The 20,123-nt window shown below is 47.6% G+C and overlaps 1 protein-coding gene across 10 annotated transcripts in view; it reads right to left on the bottom strand.

The window, feature by feature from the left end:
- Positions 1-20,123, bottom strand: part of LOC127601505 (neurexin-2-like) — a 344,756-nt gene that overhangs the window by 272,989 nt on the left and 51,644 nt on the right. For 8 of the 10 annotated variants that reach the window (XM_052066883.1, XM_052066875.1, XM_052066893.1 and 5 more), the window contains exon 3: positions 7,867-7,887. The exons of the other annotated variants lie outside the window; for them this stretch is intronic. In XM_052066883.1, the coding sequence (XP_051922843.1) occupies positions 7,867-7,887 (21 nt within the window). The remainder of the gene's footprint in view (positions 1-7,866; positions 7,888-20,123) is intronic. 10 annotated transcript variants of the gene reach the window in all.

Raw genomic sequence — 20,123 nt, 5'->3', positions numbered from 1 at the left:
TTTTTAAATGATAAAAACAACAACAACAACAACAACTAGGCAATAGACAAAAGAAAAATGTGAATAATATTGTTGTGCTATTTTGGAAGATTTATTTTTTGGGTGTGCAACAATTTGGTTGCTGGAACAGATTATCTGCACTTTCATTCATTTTAATGGGAACCTTGACCTTAATTTGTGAACGTTTCGAGTTACAAACAGGGGCACGGGACCATTTAAGTTCATAAGTTGAGGTATTACTGTATTTGTCGAGTGCAGGATGGAAAAAAAAATGGCCACTAAGCAATACCTAAATGAATCCATTTAAAATGAACCCCAAATGTCCTTGGATGATATTTATTGACAAATATATAGATTTTTTAAAAAGGACATTTTCACTTGAGTTATAGTTACTTGCAGTCAATTTTATAAACATAAAAAGCTTCAATTACGATATTGATTTTATTTTACGAAAATATTTTTTGAAATCTCAGTATTAGTTATTGCGTTATTCTCCGCTAAATATAATTATCTCGCTCGTTACTGCATGTTTTGGGAAAATAATATTATTATAGTGTAATTACACCCCATCTAAAACCACACGACAATGTTTTGTTGTTGTTGTCTTGTGGGGAATGTGGGATGAAATTAATTCGTCCCCTCACCAGTTACAGAAGCAATGCTTTTAATCGGAGTTATGTCTTTATTACGGCCATTAAAAACATTTGGAAGTGGAGTGGGGGCGGGGGGGGGATGGACGCCTTCAAGGTGTATTCCATTGTCTCTTCTTACTGGGATAAGGTGCCGCATGCACGAAATCTCATACGCATGCGCCTTGGCTGCTCCATAATTCAAAAGTAGGACGTTGGCCATCTAAAAGCAGCTGCAACTTTAATGCCCCTCTTTGGCTGCTCTCGCACACCTCGAGAGCCACACAGGTCAACGACAAAGACGACACACGCCAACAGCCGAGACGTGACTCCGGCTTCCGCAGACCATCGGGCGGCAGAACTTGCTTGGAACGCCCTCTCGGTAGGAAACTATGTAAAAATGAAGTGCGGAACTCCCTCCAGTGCGGAACTCCCTCCAGACCTCCAAAGTGTTCTGTTCATTGAAATAAAGCGTCAAACACGGCAGCTCGATCAGAAGCTTCGAACTGCGACCGGTAATACATTCAGAAAAGGCGCGTTTAGCTTGTCGTGGCTACAAATAGCAGGTCAGCGCTTCTCGAAATGGAATAACGGCTTCCGGATGAATTCTCGACGAGCCATCCCATTTAAACTACCCGTAGAACTGCCGTGCTTTCCACGGAGAGTGGGGCTCGGTGGCCACTGTGTTTTTTTTTCATGCATCGCTGTAGCCATCGGCCGTATCACGCGAGTCTTTGCATAGCTAAAGCTCCACCGGGGGAATAAATAATTTCACAGACAGGACAGCAGACATTCGGGGCGGCCGTATGAAAAGTGCACCTTTCTCTTTGTTGAATTGCTTACTTCATGCCGGCGAATGACAGATTACACTATGCAGAAGGAGCGTTTGGACTTTTATCTGTACTCGCCAGCCGAGCGGAGCCAAAGGCCCGATATATGCTACTTGACAGCCCATAATGAGATCGTTTTAGATTAGGATGCAACTCCACATCCTGCCTTGGACTGGTAGAAAGGAGACTCACGAGATCCTACCAAGTAGTGGCGCAGTGGAAGTCTGCACTCCAGAAAACATGTTAGTTGGCTTCTGTGTGCTGGATCAGTTCATCTAATCTGTTTTTTTTTCCTCACGAGGGTCGCAGGCGTGCCGGAGCCTATTCTGGCTGACTTCGGGCAGCAGGCGGGGTACACATTGAATTGGTCGCTCGCCAATTGCAGGAACATACGCGCTCACACTCACACTGAAGGACAATTTAGAGAGGGGTGGCCAAACTTTTTGGACCGGAGATCAGCTTTTGAAGCGACCAACTTCCTGCGATCAATACGATCATGCATGTGCAAGCATATACACACACACACACACACACACACACACACGGGCGCCGAACCACGCACTTGCGCGCATATGCACATACAGTACGCACGCCATGATGAACAACAGCCAGAACGACCCCTAACATGAATGAAACCGAAACACAAAGACACACAACCCCCCCCCCCCCCCCCCCCCCCCCCCCCACACACACACATTTCCTCCCCCCACCCCTCCCAGTCGACTCGGGATTCGCCCGCTGGCTCCCGGCCGATTGTGATCGACATATCGCACATCCCTGATTTCGAGTGTTCCATCAACCTTGCCATGTATTTTTGTTTGCCATGTTTTTGGAATATAGGAGGAAACCCGAGTACCCGGAGAAAACCCACGCAGCCGCAGGGAGAACTCTACACAGGAAGGCCGGTGCCGGAATCGAACACTGCACCTCTGCACTGTGAGATTGGATGTGCTATCCAGTCGCCCACCGTGCCGTTGGATCAGCTTCATACGAGTTTATTTGGGGATGTGATGACAGCCATTCTCAGCGGAAGGAAACCAATAACATTAGCTTAACAAATCAGGAGGTTTGCCCGAGCAAGCCAAATGATTAAAAACAACAACAGGAAATCAGTCCTGTTATTACCTAATCAGAGGGCTCTTTATCACAGAGCTGTGGGGAAGCTACTACTACGCAGGGCGTGGAAATAAGGTGGTTGGGGGGGTGGGGGGGGGGGGGGGCAGAGAGAGCAAATCAACCCGTTTCTATGCATGCATAAACACAACAATCTGGGTAAATAATTATTCAAAGTGTTTGCGAATGCTGATTACAAGCATCCCCTGGTTGTGCGTAATGAGCGTGAGACACTGGCTCATCAAATATGGATGAAATGAACGTCGACACGCTTTCCACCGCGGCGCTCAATCACGGCCGCAGTCAACTAAAGGTGAGCGTCGCAGACGGGAGGGGGGGGGGGGGGCAAACGGCGGCTTACGCCTGGCTTGCGAATCACCGAGTGACATACGATCGAACGAACGCGGGATGTACGTTTGGCTTATCTTGGCCTCACAAGCGCTCGGAATAAAATTGCGCATTCGGGCAGAGAGGAACTAGAGGATTGCAAGATTGTCCGCTTGGAAGCCGGTCTGAATTAACCCGCAATCCATATTTGATCTTTACTTGTCATCCAAAGGCTTGATGAACGTCAGGCTCAGGTTCCACAATCAAAGGCGGGGGGCGAGCCCGCAGAGAGATGAGCTTTTAGCCCTGAACAAGGCGCCGTCTAATTCAGTCGTAGGACGAGTTGCAAAATGGAGGGCGACGTGGGAAATAAGACTTAAAAGGAAAGCCAATCGTTTCCATCACGCCCCGCTAAAGTCCGAGGGAGCAACATCAATGGAAATGGAGAACTCGAATCGAGATTTGCGAGTTGGCTTTAGTTGGCCGGGAATTACACGTGCTTGCGAAACGCGGCGGTGCTTATTATGTGCCGTGAGGAATAAAAACTGTTGTCGTGGGCCTGAAGGGTGAGGTTTAGAGTTTGGGTCTATCTACCCCTAATATGTGCGATTATCTCCACAAGCAGAATTGCAGACGGTTCCAGGAAGGAGAAAAATAAGCGAGATGCACACGGCGGTGCATTCGGGGCTCGGCAAGGCTACCACGTCCGGGGCTCTGACAACTAATTTGCCCGAACATTTCCACAAAAAGGTCAAGGCAACCTTATGAATAGCGATGGAGGACGTAATGGGTAGGAAGAAGCTCTTCCACTTGGAGGCACCTGTCAGGGTCCAGGTTGGAGTTCCTCAAATCAACTGTATTTCTCGGGCACTATTAAAACAACCCCCGCTGTATACATAGTGGGGGGGGGCTTGCCGAATGCTCAGTAGGAGCTCATTCCAAAGAGAGGGACCAGCAACGGAAAAGGCTCGGTCCCCTCTAAGCCTCCGCTAAGTCCTCGGTATCTCTAATCATGGCTGGTCCTTAGACGGAGGAGCTCAGAGAGGTCAAGTGGAGCGAGGCCATTTCAAGATTTGAAACCAAATAATAGGATCTTCAAAAGAACTCGAAAATGTATTGAGAGCCAGTGAAGGGATGGAGTTAGTGCTCCCTCTTACGAGAGGCAAGCAGCAGCATTATGGACCAACTGGAGATGCGGCATGGAGGATTGGCTGACTCCAAAGTAAAGTGCATTGCAGTCATCCAGCCGAATTACCCAACAAGCGACTTGTTGACCTTTTCTTAGTTGTCCGTACCGCACAGCGAGGTAGAGGTTTTTGATCGTGGGTCAACAATTACGGCAGGATCCATAGAACCGAGGACCTTCATTCACCTCCATAGTGTGTACGATTTAGAGACGAAAATGTTGTCGAGAGCAAAGCCTTTTTGGCATCTGCTGAACAAGTCCGCCTTCATTTCTGATTACTCATCAGAGGAGAAGTGACAGCGGAGAGAGTAAAATCGTGCGGGGAGGCCCGTCCATGGGAGTAGAATAGACAGTTCAGCATTTCATTTTGTCAGAAATGTCCGCTTTGGTATATCAGGAGCTCACGGAGAGGCCGCAACACAAATCAGGACGACCTTGAAATGAGCTAATGCTTGAAAAACGCAGGAAACAATGCTGAGCTTGTGCACTTTTATTTTTTTTTTTAGAAACGCGGCGAAGGTCCGCAGCGGTTCGAAGGTTACTCCCACGATCGTTCCTGTTCATTAACGCACGTCTCCGATTAAACAAGTCATTTTGTTTCGGGGAAGGAAAAAAAAAAGGGACAACAAGCGCGAGGCTGTCAAACAAGGACATCAGCGCGCGTGGGCGGGTGGGCGACGTCAACGTGGCATTTCCCTCAACCTTTTGGCTCCGCAGCGAGACAGAAGGCGAAGGGACGGGCGGGAGGATGAACTTCTTTCAGCCGGCACAATCTACCCCCCGTGTCAAAGTCGAAGCTTTGCAGTCGCTGGCATTTCACGGCATAATTGAATCTGGAAAAAGGCCGCAGGTACACAAAAGGAATCGGCCAGCACTCGCGGGTTCCCGTTTTCCCTCTGCGCGTGTTTTTGTGTGTGTTCAAAAAAGGCAAGTCGGCCATCATCTGCATATTGATTGCCTCTCGTCCGCGTTCGTGAACAACGGCTCAATGTTGACTCATCGATCAGAAGGTCATTTTATGGAATGCCTCATGAGTTGGACATTTTGGGCCACATCTCAACCGGTGTCAGCAATGTTTTCATACCCCCCAATAACGATGGACTACATGAGTGCAAAAGAACAAAGGGAATCTGGGTTAATACCCAAACGACACGAGTCCATTTAATATCGTCACTTGCTCTGTTATCTCTTTTTGAGGCCTCCCATGCCAAAGTTTTGGCTTGATCAATGTTTCTTTCTCCAGGGATAAAATAAGCACGGAATATTTCGTCTATTGCGGGTGATCCCAAACAATCTCATTTAACTACAGGGCCCCACTCAAACGTGTAATCCGGTTTCTCGAGCCAACACCGGGCCTTTTTCTCCACAGCGAGGAGGGAGGATGATGAGAAACCAGGATTAGGTCGAAGACTTTGTTCACTGGTGCCAGCAGAATCTCCTTCAGATCAACCCTAGGAAAACTAAGGAGTTGGTTGTGGATTTCTGCAGGAAAAAGTCCTCACCAGCACCGATGAACATCCAGGGTATGGACATAGAGAGGGTGACCTCCGACAAGTACCTTGGTGTTCTTCTGAACGACAAACTGGACTCGTCTACAAACACGGACACCCTGATTAGGAAAGGACAGAGCCGACTCTTCCTACTCAGGAAACTGAGGTCTTTTGGGGTTCAGGGGTCACTCCTTAAGACATTCTACAACTCGGTGGTGGCCTCGGCCATCCATTATGGCATTGTCTGCTGGTCAGGCAGCATCTCAGCCCGGGACAGAAAGAGACTGGAGCGACTGGTCAGGAAGGCCAGTTCTGTCCTGGGTTGCTCCCTTGACACTCTGGAGGAGGTGGGCAACAGAAGGATGCTAACTAAGCTAAAAGCTATGATGGCCAGTCCCTCCCACCCCCTCCAGCCCGCCCTGACAGCACTTGGGTAGCTCCTTCAGCCAGAGACTGTTACACCCGCGCTGCAAGAAGGAGAGATACCGACTCTCGTTCCTACCGACTGCTGTCAGGCTGATGAATAAAAAATAACAATCATAATAATAATAATAATTAAATGATGTGAAGTAAAATTGTAAATAGTACTGCGATTTATCCATTGTGTTCATATTGTATTTAATTGAAAGATGTTTGTTATTTTTTTTTCTCTCTTTCTCCTTTCTACATACATTCTTGCTGCTGGAGGCTGTAAATTTCCCCAGTGTGGGACGAATAAAGGATATCTTATCTTATCTTAAGGTCTGACGACCGAGACAGAAAAGATCATTAGCCTTGATCAGATTAATTACGATCAGCTTGGTTGGGGCCGTAACATCCCACCCCCACATCCCAACATTAAATCAGACAAATTGACCATGGTCGCATTTAATCTGCAGTCGTCTCTCCGCGGGACCGTTAAGCACATTTCAACCGTTGGCTAACAACAACAACAGAGTGTGGTGTTGGAATATTGAGACGACAGATCAGACTTGAGGTGAAGAAGCAAGTGAAAGGCGCATGCTTGCTATAAGGACGCAAACGGCAGCGCTCGCCTTGTTTGCCGATGAAAGCGTCTCAGTGTCGCGGTAACATCATCAATCCGCCAGACACAGTGTTCAAGCGTGGCCCAGCGATCGCTTTCCGAAAACACCGCCGGGTTTCTGTACCTCACCGTCATCAATCTCACAACACCTTTGAACGCGCACGGTCAGTGAGTCTAATTAGCCCAAGAGGGTCAAACCCTCCCACCCCCCCTAAAAATAGCGAAGAGTCGTGCTACTAGAGTCCAATTAATTGCATCGCCTTTATAAGCACTGCTTGCTCTGAAAATAAATCGGACCACTCCGGGAGTAAAATTCATTTACATTTATCGACTCTCCATTTGGGAATTGTAAAAGTTGTTTACTTCTCCGGTCTGGTGTGAATGCGTAGTTAAAAAAAAATAAAATAAATAAAAGCACCACGTCATGTTTCACGCCGTGTTCGACACACCGCGTACCAAGCAAGAGAATTACAACATAATCACTGACCGTTGCTTTGCGAATGACATAAAAAGTCATGGAGGGCTCTGAAAGTATGATTCATACGAGACACTTGTACACCGTATGACTCAGCAAATAACAGACAAATAAAACAGGCCTAGCGCTCCGAATGTCAGAGTACGGGACAAAAAACACGCTTGTTTTCCCCTTGAACAGCAGCTGACATGCCCTCCCACACAAACACTGACCCACGCAAACAATGTTAGAACAGCCTTGGTCACGTCAGAAGTAAATGACAAAAATGTCAGCTCCAAGCTGCATGCAAGCCCGCGAATTTTACATACAATAAAAGCAGCATTATTCAAATGACCACAAGCAAACCGTCCGCTTATTTTTCTCTTCTGGATTGAAAAATACATTTGGTGCGAGCAACTGAGCAACGCTATTTCACAATTTGACAGGTCATCAACCAGCTGCAACTCAACGGCAATCATACGCACGTTTAAGCAGCGACTTCCATATTGTTGACGCAACCGTGTTGTTAGGAAACAATCTGTCCATACGCAAGGACAGGTGACAAACCGAAATCAAGCACGAGTTATCGACGAGTCAAACGGAGCCCAAAGTAAATCCTGGAAGAGCAGAAAATAAACAGGAAAATAACAGTGTCGGCTGAGGGGGGTTGCCACTCGAGTGGGGAAACGGTCAATTTTGGCCCCCCTGGAAGTCACTTCAAACCGCAGTCCACCGTGACAATGCGCAGAGCATGAGCAAGCAGCCCGCGTCAGCGGCTACTTGTCTGACTTGGTCAAAGAGGTGAGCTCTTACCTTCGGCGGCGTACTCCTCAGCTTCAGGGAAGAATCCAAATGGGGAGCAGGAAGAAAAAAACAAAAAAAAAACGGACACGTTAGTCACTTAATTTACGAGGGGTTAAAATACAGAAAGCTAGCTAGCTAGTTAGGTAGCTAGCGAACTAGTTAGCTAGCTAGTTCCAAGAAGTCAATTGATGGAAATGAGAACACAGCTTAGCTAGCTAACGGCTTAGCTAGCTAACTAGTGTTAGCACAGCTTAGCTAGCTAACGGCTTAGCTAGCTAACTAGTGTTCTCATTTCCATCAATTGACTTCTTGGAACAAGCCTGAACGGCCACAAAATTTTAAGTACAGATCATTTCAGAGTTGACGCAAGGTTAATTGGCAGACCTTGCCCCTAAACATGGTTCCCCAAGTGGGAGTACTTTTGTAAACTTGCCCGAGGAGGAAGACAATCGCACACCTATGCCGTTTCATTCCGCGTTGCCCTTACCAGCCTTTATCCTGGAGGTGTTTGCCATTAGAATGAATTCCACATTGCCCGAGGTTTGAAGCACTGCGAGGGCTTCGCGCAGGAATGTGGCGAATGTCTGCTCTACAAAAGGCATGTGTGTGTTTACTGCTCTGCCAGTGGTTACGATCAACCAATTAATAAAAAAAAAACTTGTCAAGAACATATTGACAAAAGCACTTTTTTATTACGTATTTGTGTTAAAAAATAAATGATTCATTAATGCGGCGGGTAACACGGAAAAGAAAATAGGTCTACACAAAACAACCGTAATCATAGTTCAGAAGCAGATATTGTCAAGGCAGCTTTGCATCTTTGGGTTTTGTTATCAGCTAAGCGCCCCCCCCCCAAAAAAAAGACTATTTGATATCATTTTTGAGTTTTTAAAGAAGTAAAGAAATGGACGAATTTACTTTCATCAAACAGAAGCTTTGCCCCGAACTCCATTGCGCTGTCAAAAACCTTTTGAGGGTGAAAAGTTAATCCGTGAGAGACGGCCTTTGCAGACGTCACGTGAAATCACGACGACAAACACGAAAAGAAAAGTAAAAAAAAACCTGCGTCAGACAAATGGGCCTTTGCAGTTAAGGCGTCCTCTTCCAGATCAAGAGAAATAAATAAGTAGGCTGACTGATTTGGATCACGGCGACACGGCAGTCAGGATGAAAGGAGCCAAAACGAGATGTGGGGTCAAACGAAGACGATCACGCGGATGGAACTGATATGAAGGGGAGGTATTTGGCGCGAGACAAATATTCACTAATTGAACAATATGGCATATTGATCTTTTTGTCTGCGGCAATTCCAAATGAAGCATTTGATATTTCTACAGGAAGCGGCTGAATGAAGCCGACAGTGATCGGGAGGCGACCTGCTGCGGTCCATCGATTCTGCGGAAAACTTTCTCACATTTGGGAAGCGTTAGTGCTGGCCCGAACCGTTGCGGGATATCCAGTAATGAATGGCTGAATTGATAGTTTCTGTTGCGTTGGTTGGAGTTATGCATTCTTCGCAGGACGCTCTTAATTTCTTCTAAGTCTGCTGATCAGTGGTGCTTGAACGATAATGCCAGCTTCGGGGAAGAGGATGGCAATAAAGGCTAGCGCGTTTGAACACGTGGGTGTTCTGGTTCAGGTTTTTTTTGTTTTAAGAAGAAAGAAAATGAAAGACAGAAAACGCTTCCCATGGGTGGCAAGTGATTGATGGCAGGCAACAGGCTCATAATAGACACTGCACCGATGTGGAAAAAGATCAAACTAGATTTAATAAAAACGGTGAAAGGGATGATTTCAGCCGAACGTTGTCACCGAATTCGCACTCGGGCTGGCGACTGCAGGCCAGACGGCAGCAATTCTGTGTTCATCGGAAAAAAATAAACGTATCTGAATTCCTAGAAAGTTTCTACATTTGGATGACTCTGGACCACCTCCCTGAGATCAATGCGGGCTGCGGTTTCCTTGATTTCCGATTGTTCCGGCTCCTGAAGAGCCATGTAACATTTGTTTTCTGTTTCTATAGTTACAGAGCTGCTTTATTTTGTAAAGTCAATTTGCTATTGTGAAGGGCACATCGGATGTTGCCGCGTGAGACACTTCCCGTTTCACGTTGGGCGTGGAACCTCCGAACGATGGACTGCAACTTCATTTCGTAGGCCAAGCACAGACTGTATGTAAATTTATTATGTAAATGTTTGTCATACAGGCGGCCCGGTAGTCCAGTGGTTAGCACGTCGGCTTCACAGTGCAGAGGTACCGGGTTCGATTCCAGCTCCGGCCTCCCTGTATGGAGTTTGCATGTTCTCCCCGGGCCTGCGTGGGTTTTCTCCGGGTGCTCCGGTTTCCTCCCACATTCCAAAAACATGCATGGCAGACTGATTGGACGCTCTAAATTGTCCCTAGGTGTGAATGTGAGCGTGGATGGTTGTTCGTCTCTGTGTGCCCTGCGATTGGCTGGCAACCGATTCAGGGTGTCCCCCGCCTACTGCCCGGAGACAGCTGGGATAGGCTCCAGCACCCCCCGCGACCCTAGTGAGGACTAAGCGGTTCAGAAAATGGATGGATGGATGTTTGTCATACTACTAATTAGTGGGGTGTGTTCACCGTTTATTTACATTTGTCGGACGTTCCAATTGTTCAGTTAGCATTTACGATAGCAATTAGCTGATTAGCTCACAAACGTTAGCAACACTAAGATAAGATAAAATATCCTTTATTTGTCCCACACTGGGGAAATTTACAATTCACGCGTTCGTCAAGCGTCAAACAAGTGGGGCACGCTGTAACTTTGCAACATGTTAAGTGTTTTTCTTTGTCTGTTCCAGATTTACACCTTCTTGACTAGCCTGTGATTAAATTGCAATAAACATCAACGGTGCGGTCATTGAAGGAGTTATCTGTCTGTCTAGCCCGGGGATCGGCAACACGCGGCTCCAGAGCTGCATGAGGCTCTTTAGCGACATCTAGTGGCTCCCTGAAGCTTTATAAAAAATGTTTGAAAATGGAAAAAGATTTTGATAGTAGGCTAATATAGCTCAAATAGATATCGACACATGTTGCAGCTCCAGAAAAGGAAAGCTGCGGTGTTTTTAAAACGTACACTTTATGCTTTTAACGGTCTCGACAAACACAGAAATGTCTGCGTCCGACTCTGTGCCTTCTCTCTTCTCGTTCAACTCGAGAGGCGTTCAAAGACTGCCTCCGAAAAACGGAAATTAACAATCGCCTCACTGACACTAAGAAAAGCGAAAATAATTCACCAAAACAAACAAACAAAAAAAATCAAGCGAGGGAATTACAAAATAAATTCTATAAAGTCCAGTCTCCTACATACATACAAGCATATTTGTTTTTTGGGGGTGTGGTAAGGGGGGGGTTGTCCTATATTCAACATTTTGGGTTGCCGACACCTGGTCTAGCCGCAACGGGGACGCGGCGAGGGCCAAAGACCGATCGTTTTGACTCCCATCCGAAATAAGAGAACTGAGGACGTTGAGGGGGAGGGTAAAAGCAACTATAAATTGATTCTATTTTTCGATAATCCTTTGCTTTTCTCAATGGTCTTCTCAGCAATTTCCATTCGGTGAGCTTAACCCGATACACGAGTCGTAATCAGATTTATGGTACAAAATTAATTCTCCTCCTTGTTGTACATTTAGACAAATGCGATTTCGACTGAGCTCTGTTTAAAGTGACCGACAAGCCTTCCTGGAATTTGGCAAATTCATTATAGTACAGGAGGAGGTTCGTGTTCTTTTGTCCTTTCCCCTGAAATCCTCTTTCAGATCCTACCACGAAACAAATTTGCTCCAAAGGCTCTGCGAAAAACACCATGCATTTTTCTTCCCTGTGCGCGCAAACCGGTGTGGACAGAGGACAAGTGACTCTCCAGCGTCCTAATTTTCGCGGCGGCGGTCACGAATGAAAGATTCCAAAGACGCCAAGGCGGAATGTTGCGCGCTGAAGGTCAAGAGAGGAGAGGGGGCAGGCGGCGGGTTGGAGGCAGTCTGGCAGTTTACCAACGATAGCAGCACATTGCTATCGACACCCGGCACTCACCTGGGACAGCAACGTCTTATCTTTGCAAAGCCGTGGGGAGACAGCAGAGATGGGAGTATGGCGGGGGTTGAGGGGGGGAGTAATGAGGAGGCGGGAGGCGACCAGAGTGGAGATATGAGACGAACGGGAGCGGTACAGTCAAACACCTTGGCAAGGCGACTTATCGCCAAGGTACGAGGCAGGATGGCAGCGCCGGAACAAGAGCGGGCGCCACAAGAAATGTCAAGTCTCCGCAGCCACTCGCGGTTTTTTCGCCCAACTGTCTGCTTAATGGGCCAGCGCGGGAAACAAACGGGAATGTCCAGATCATTTCAAGGGTACACCCTAATGGAGCAAGCTGCGTGGGTTCAAGTACGCGCCGCTTGTCATTAGAGCTAAGACAATGCCGCCCAAGGTCAGGGCAAATGGTTTGGTGTCAGGAACGGAATGTTTTGTCCCCGTCAAGATGCTAATGAGACATTCTTACATGCGGTCCCCATTTGCTTAATGTGTTCCGACAGACACGGGCTGGTAAATAAAGGGTCTTTCACCCTCGGCTGGAAGGAAACGCGTTCTCTGGACCTCCACCAAATGTTTTCTTGCAAGTCCGCTAATGATCGCGTTATTCCCTGCGTAGCCACAATCGTTTGTTTCGAAATGAATTGATTTGGTCGGACGCGCTGGATTCGTGTCCGTGCTTGCGTCCGGGGAGGGGGAGTCATAAATGCCTTGGCTGGTAACTGAAAAACAAAAAGCCACCGTGGCCACTGATCAATCAAAATCAATCAGGTTCTTTGCTCCGACGCGGACAAATAAGCCCCCGAACAAATCTGATGGAGTCGCGTTGCTCGGCATGGACACGTGTCGAGCAATTTGTTGTGAAGATAAACCAACAAGAAGCTCAAAGGCCCCTTTGGATGGAAGCCGGGGCAAAACAAACAATCATGAAAAAAAAAAAATGGAAGGCCATACAAATCTCTCGATCTTCGCCTCTCACTCTTCTCAGCTCTGTTGATTCGGTGCGATTTTGGATCTCGAGTCATCCGTCGATCCCCCCCCGTCGTGAAATTGCTTTTGTCGATGCGGCCGTTCACAACTGGCGAACAAAAGCCCATTCGCTTGGAATGAATTGAGAAAAGAAGCAAAAGACCCAAGGGGCAGATTTTCGTGACAATTATTGACCGTCCTCGACTTGAGTGAGGATCGACGCCGCCTGAATACCCGACGTGTCGGCTAACCTATTGTCGGGGAGCAACACAAAAAAGAGGAAGCTCGCCAATTCCCGTTTTTCTCTTTCAGCCATCTCAGGAGCAGACTCGCGGGCAGAATTAATGAAAACGCCAGACTCTCCTGATATTGTAACGTTACGTGGGGGGGGGGGGGACTTGAGACGCACCAAAGCCGCTGTAAACATTTACAAGCTGTCACTTGTACCAAGCCAGCCATCAAAAAAAGGCCATTTATAACATTTCGAAGTGAACTACTTTCCCTAAGTGGCACCGTTTCATCAGTGTTGTGGAATTATCTCTTGCAAGGGGGGGGGGGGGGGGGGATGCTGTAATGTCCAAGTAAGCTGCTGTAAACGTTCACATCCGGCATCTCGCTTGCAAAGCTATTAAGGGTGAGCACGGCTTATAACACACACACACACACACACACACACAAACACACACACACACACACACCCGCACACACACACTGACAGAAGCAATTACACATGCAAGGTCAAAAGGAGCTAATGTGACTGGCTGAAAGTGGTCAGAGAGACCCTGAGGGGCTGAGCAGGTCAAGCCCGAGATTTGTATCATAGCCCGGCGTCGAGTCCGGGAAGGAAGTTGGAGTTGAATTTGTGAGTAAAACATCAAGCGAAAACCTCGGGGGAGACAGCCGAGCCCGAATTATTGTTTTGTTTCATCACAGGCGCATTGATTTGTTTTGCTCAAGTGTTTGGAGCCAAACAATGTGCGCCACAGAACGGCAAAAATTAACTTGCCACCTCTGCAGCAAGAAAATAATAAAATAACCCAAAGGTGTTGTTGATTTTTTTTTTAAAAGTCCAATAAATGTTGTTTGCTTGTTGTGCAACCGCCAGGGTGGCTGGGAGTCATCTGCGAAGCTTGACGCTTCCCACTTTAGGCCAAAGACTCTGAGAATTCACCAAACTTGACAAAAGTTGTTTTCATGTTTTGTCCAAGTGACCCGTGGCACCCCGAGAGGTAAATCATCCAGTTTTCTCAGTAACCTGGATTCCCCTTTTTTGTGTTTACAATGTCAAAAGTTGACTTCCTGTTGCTTTCAGGGCACAGCTAGCCAAAATGCTAATTGGTGAACAAAGAGCGGTGAATTCGGTCCCGCAATTGGCAAGCAAACCTGCAGCCGAGTTTCAAATGAACTCAACCTCTGGCGGCCATCTTTCAACATCCATCCATCCATCCATCTACCGCTTATCCGGGGCCGGGTCGCGGGGGCAACAGCTTTAGCAGGGAAGCCCAGACTTCCCTCTCCCTAGCTACTTCGTCCAGCTCTCCCTGGGGGATCCCGAGTCGTTCCCAGGGAAGCTGGGTGACATAGTCTCTCCAGTGTGTCCTGGGTCTTCCTCGGGGTCTCCTCCCGGTGGGACATGCCCGGAACACCTCACCGGGGAGGCGCTCAGGAGGCATCCGAATCAGATGCCCAAGCCACCTCATCTGGCTCCTCTCGATATGGAGGAGAAGCGGCTCGACTCTGAGCCCCTCCCGGATGACCGAGCTTCTCACCTTATCTCTAAGGGAGAGCCCGGACACCCTGCGGAGAAAACTCATTTCGGCCGCTTGTAACGAGTCCAGAATTAACGAGGACGTGGCGGTTGGGGGGGGGGGAGTGTGACACACGTTGGCCAAAAGCGCGACAATGACACGCTGAACTTTTCGAGACGCATCGCCGCCGAAGAAGACGTGCCGGTGACAGTTTGCGCTCGGGACTTTGGAGGTGATTAGCAAAAGGAAAACAAACAGACAAGCCGCTGACGACATACTTGCAGCAGCCGCTCAGGCTTCTTGCCAGGTGCCAAGGCGACGCCAGCACAAAGTAAACACTCGGGAATACGAGCCCGAACGCAAGCAGCCCATCTTGCGCGCCATGCGCCGCATTCATTTGGCGGACGGTGACCAAACCGGATGTCAGCTCATTGTCGGGTCGTTTTTTTTTTTTGGGGGGGGGGGGGGGGTTGGGAAAAAGTGCCAAATCTTTGGCTATTTATGCAAACTGGACCTCGAGATGTAAACGCATGAGGAGTTTATTCAAAGCGCAAACAATGGCCTTTTAAAAGACACTCCGCCTTGGCGTGTGATCGAAAAGCGGGCGTCATTAACCCTCGCACGCACCCTGTGACCTGATAACATGATAAACTGTGCGCTGTAGTAACCGCTGTCCCTGAAAGAATTAATCTGGGGCTCGAATTTTTTTTTTTTAATCGAGTGTATATATTCAAAGCCACTTCTGACTTTTATATTTCGATAGAAGAAGGAGAAGAAGAAGTGGGTCATTTCCATTAAAGCCTTTGAAGCTCTTATCGCCAAATGTAATACATGGGGATGAAATGAGCAGCACAAGGAAAAGAAACACTTTTTTTTTTTTTTTTGTAATAATGTGCTCTTTCAACTGTTGAATTAGTCTCTAAATTTCCGCTCCGTTTCAAGGAACCAATATTTAATTCTGCGCCAAAGCGGAGTGCAGTTACGCTGCTGTTCAGTTGCTAGACCAAACCTCAATTTCCTTCGACTCAACCAGAACAAAACGGAAGTCTGACGCGATGATTGATTGGCATCGGAGACTTTCAACGGGCACAACAGATCCATCCCCCAAAAACAGCCGTCGAGCAGCTGAAAAACGTTCCCGGACAGAAGGGTTCTGCCCACAACACATCTTACTCCAGTCTTGCAGACCTTATACTGGCTCGCGGTCAGCTGTAATAATAATAATAATAATAATAAATTTTATTTGAAAGCGTTTTTCATCTCACTCAAAGACACTTTACAAGAGCATAAAAACACAGGATAAAAATGTGCATTTAAAACAAGCATACATAATTTACAAAACCACATTTGGATGAACAAAAGAAAAATTGGTAAAAGAGATTAAAAGGTAATAAAAGCATAGCGGAACAGGTGAGTTTTTAGGGATGATTTGAAGGATTGGAGGTCAGCCCCCTGGTACACCCCAGAACTCTGCAAACTTAAAACCCGAAAACGCCAGTTAGCTGTAGGAGATCATTTAAAATTCTGGCAATGGTCTGTCAATCGCTGAATGGCTTCGGTTCTGAGTACATTCAAGAAATGCTCAAGGAATACTCTGAGCTCAGCGGATCAATTCGTGGAGGCCAGAGTCGGCAAAAAAATTAAAAATAAATAGGGGGCATCAGCATTTCGCTGTTATGCTGCACACAAATGGAATAAAAGGCCAATAGAGATGAAGTTCGGCCCAAGCGTAAATGCTTTTAAATCCATCAAGGTACCTCCAAGATTAAGATTAAGGCCAAAAAGAAATGTCGTAAATAAGATAAGATATCCTTTATTCGTCCCACACTGTGGAAATTTACAGCCTCCAGCAGCAAGAATGTATGTAGAAAGAAGAAAGAGAAAAAACAACAACAAACATCTTTCAATTAAATACAATATGAACACAAATGGATAAATCGCAGTACTATTTACAATTTTCCTTCACATCATTTAATTATTATTATTATTATGATTGTTATTTTTTTTATTCATCAGCCTGACAGCAGTCGGTAGGAACGAGCGTCGGTATCTCTCCTTCTTGCAGCGCGGGTGTAACAGTCTCTGGCTGAAGGAGCTACCCAAGTGCTGTCAGGGCGGGCTGGAGGGGGTGGGAGGGACTGGCCATCATAGCTTTTAGCTTAGTTAGCATCCTTCTGTTGCCCACCTCCTCCAGAGTGTCAAGGGAGCAACCCAGGACAGAACTGGCCTTCCTGATCAGTCGCTCCAGTCTCTTTCTGTCCCGGGCTGAGATGCTGCCTGACCAGCAGACAATGCCATAATGGATGGCCGAGGCCACCACCGAGTTGTAGAACGTCTTAAGGAGTGACCCCTGAACCCCAAAAGACCTCAGTTTCCTGAGTAGGAAGAGTCGGCTCTGTCCTTTCCTAATCAGGGTGTCCGTGTTTGTAGACCAGTCCAGTTTGTCGTTCAGAAGAACACCAAGGTACTTGTAGGAGGTCACCCTCTCTATGTCCATACCCTGGATGTTCATCGGTGCTGTTGAGGACTTTTTCCTGCAGAAATCCACAACCAACTCCTTAGTTCTCCTAGGGTTGATCTGGAGGAGATTCTGCTGGCACCAGTCCACAAAGTCCTTTGTCAGTCCCCTGTACTCCCGATCGTCCCCTTCTGTAATGTTTGGCAACTGTGAAGCACGTCGAGTTACCTTGTGTATGAAATGCGCTCGATATCTGAAGCCGCTTGAAGTTGCCTGACCTGGAAAGACGTTGACTGCGCGATGTTTGTTTTAATACGCCGCGCGTTGCAATCTGATTGCATCTTAAATCCGATCCCGGAGTGCAGTCTGTGGATGCAGTCCTTCGTTCCATTTAGGAATCCGCTCATCAAGTACTAATCCCGTCAAACCGGCCATCAAATCCTTTTAGGTTTTGCCCAAGTAACGATCGATCCCAGATGAGTAAGTAAAAGCTTCACCTGGCTACTGGCTGTACATATATGAATTCAACGATGTTGATCTTGGGGGGGCCTTCAGATGAACATGTAAAGTTTACATTTTGGGGGTGAGGCGGGGGGCGGGACTGAGTTTTTTTTTTTAATCCGTAGAACTGCTGCCGTTATCGGTGGCTCCACCCTTTTTCTTCTCACCTTCATGAACACGAAGTAAGTAAACAATAAGAACAAACACTTATCACTCCAAACAACGTTGCCCCACCCCCCCGCCCCCCAATGAAGCATTTGTTTATTATAGCGCGAACCGAGTCATCGGCACATCACAACGGTGCCTCGCAAACCAGTTGTTTTGTTGACAGATGAACGCTTTCTTCGCTTGTAAGTGCCAATTAAAATCTGTCCATCTGCCACGCGGGATGACTGGCACATTGTCGACGAAACATGAAGCGCAGCCGGGGGGGGGGTGGAGGGGGCCGAGAACTGTCTTTTTGCCTCACGCATCCCTCGCAGACAGCCGGGCGCACTTGGTCTCGTATTCCTGGACCAGATCTGAATCCTTTCTTTGAAGGCGGCTACGTAAAGAGTCGCCTCGACATGCGGCCGCAAGCTAACGCGAGGATACGCTCGGAAAAAAGGTCAGCGCATAGAGTCTCTGGCTCAGAGAAGAGGAGATGAGAGAAGGCATCATCTTTGACCTAGATCGGCTGATGAGCTTCCAGCGCACATGCCGGACAAATAAAAGCGGCTGGCAAACGTCCACGGCGTCTCCGGAGCCCAGACGGATCGCTTGTAATATGCTGCCGTCGACGTAAAGGCAACAATTCAGCGTTATTGCTTTCGAGTATCGGTTTCAGCAGAGGCCGGCTTTTGACCTTCCGCACGCGAAGGTCAAAGGCAGACATCGGAGCCGGGCGGCGTTTCAATTGCCTCGGACTCAATGACGGGACTTACGGCACCCTGGCGACCGCATCATCAGGTGTTATCCATCATTCATGGCGCCGCGCCTTCAGCTGAACGACAAACACCAAAAGAGAAACTTGCACCCTGTCAATAATGCATGAGCGTGGGGGTGGCGTCCAATCGTCACAGCGTGGGAGGGGGGGGGCAAGGAGCTTCCACCCAAGGGAACAATCCCTTAATTAGCTCTGACCAAAGTCGTGCTCACACAACGGGCGTGCCTGCTCCTGATCAGCGCATGAAATGTCCAAGCTAAGCCCCCCCACACCCCCCACCCCCAAATCACCCCAATCCATCCGATCCTTCTCCTCACCCAAAAACCTTGAAAGGGCAGCTGCCAATAATGCCGCCTGATTATTTTAAGGTTCCACTCCACAACTGTTTATTGTGCTTGCATTAGCCGGGCGCCGTCATTCTAATTACACCGACATCTTTTGCGGAGGATAAAAGTTAATGAGCTTTTATGAAATAATGACACGACCTTTTTATTTATTCATCGACACCGACGCCTCCCTCCCCGCCCGCGTCTCCACCTCCCTCGGTGTTTAGTGGAACTTCCCTCACAGGGTCCAATCAGATTCTACTGGCACGCTGCCGGTAATGTGCGTGCAGAGACGACAATCTTGATCATCATTCCAACACTTTGTCCTCACAAATGGACGATCCTCATATCGGCACACGACAGTAACAACACAGCCGCCGCGTTATTTTTCGCAGCCGAGTAATCTGACTACAGTTGCAATTGGTGACTGGGTAGCGGTTACTGATGGCAATCAGCTCACAGAAAGCTGACTGCCACTTTCTTCACAAGTGGCAGTGCCATGAACTGCCTGTAGAGGGCAGTGGCGAGCGACGTTTGCCGACACTCGAATAGTTATCACATATTTTCAGTCACGACATGGACGACATGGAATAAAACTAGCGGTAATGAGCGCAGATATGTAAAAATAACATTTTACTTATAATATAATATAATATAATATAATATAATATAATATAATATAATATAATAATAGTAGGCGGCCCAGTAGTCCAGTGGTTAGCACGTCGGCTTCACAGTGCAGAGGTACCGGGTTCGATTCCAGCTCCGGCCTCCCTGTGTGGAGTTTGCATGTTCTCCCCGGGCCTGCGTGGGTTTTCTCCGGGTGCTCCGGTTTCCTCCCACATTCCAAAAACATGCGTGGCAGGCTGATTGAACACTCTAAATTGTCCCGAGGTGTGAGTGTGAGCGTGAATGGTTGTTCGTCTATGTGTGCCCTGCGATTGGCTGGCAACCGATTCAGGGTGTCCCCCACCTACTGCCCGAAGACAGCTGGGATAGTCTCCAGCACCCCCCGCGACCCTAGTGAGGATCAAGTGGCTCGGAAGATGAATGAATGAATGAATGAATAATAATAGTAATACAAGATCATTTATTTGCGCTAGCTTGTCTCCAGAGTTAAAAAGGTTCTACGTTGAACCCCTGAGCTCCCGTCATGCACCTTGCCAGTTTCCGAACAGCTCCGCAAAGAAAATGAACCCGATGCGAATGCACCCTAGTCTTGTTTTTTTTACAGTACTGGAGTCATTTGACTCTGCTCATTCAGGTTTGCGCTTGAGCGCATC

This window comes from Hippocampus zosterae, chromosome 1 (assembly GCF_025434085.1).
Source record: "Hippocampus zosterae strain Florida chromosome 1, ASM2543408v3, whole genome shotgun sequence".
Lineage (NCBI taxonomy): Eukaryota > Metazoa > Chordata > Actinopteri > Syngnathiformes > Syngnathidae > Hippocampus > Hippocampus zosterae.
This window is presented reverse-complemented; position numbering and strand designations above follow the sequence as displayed.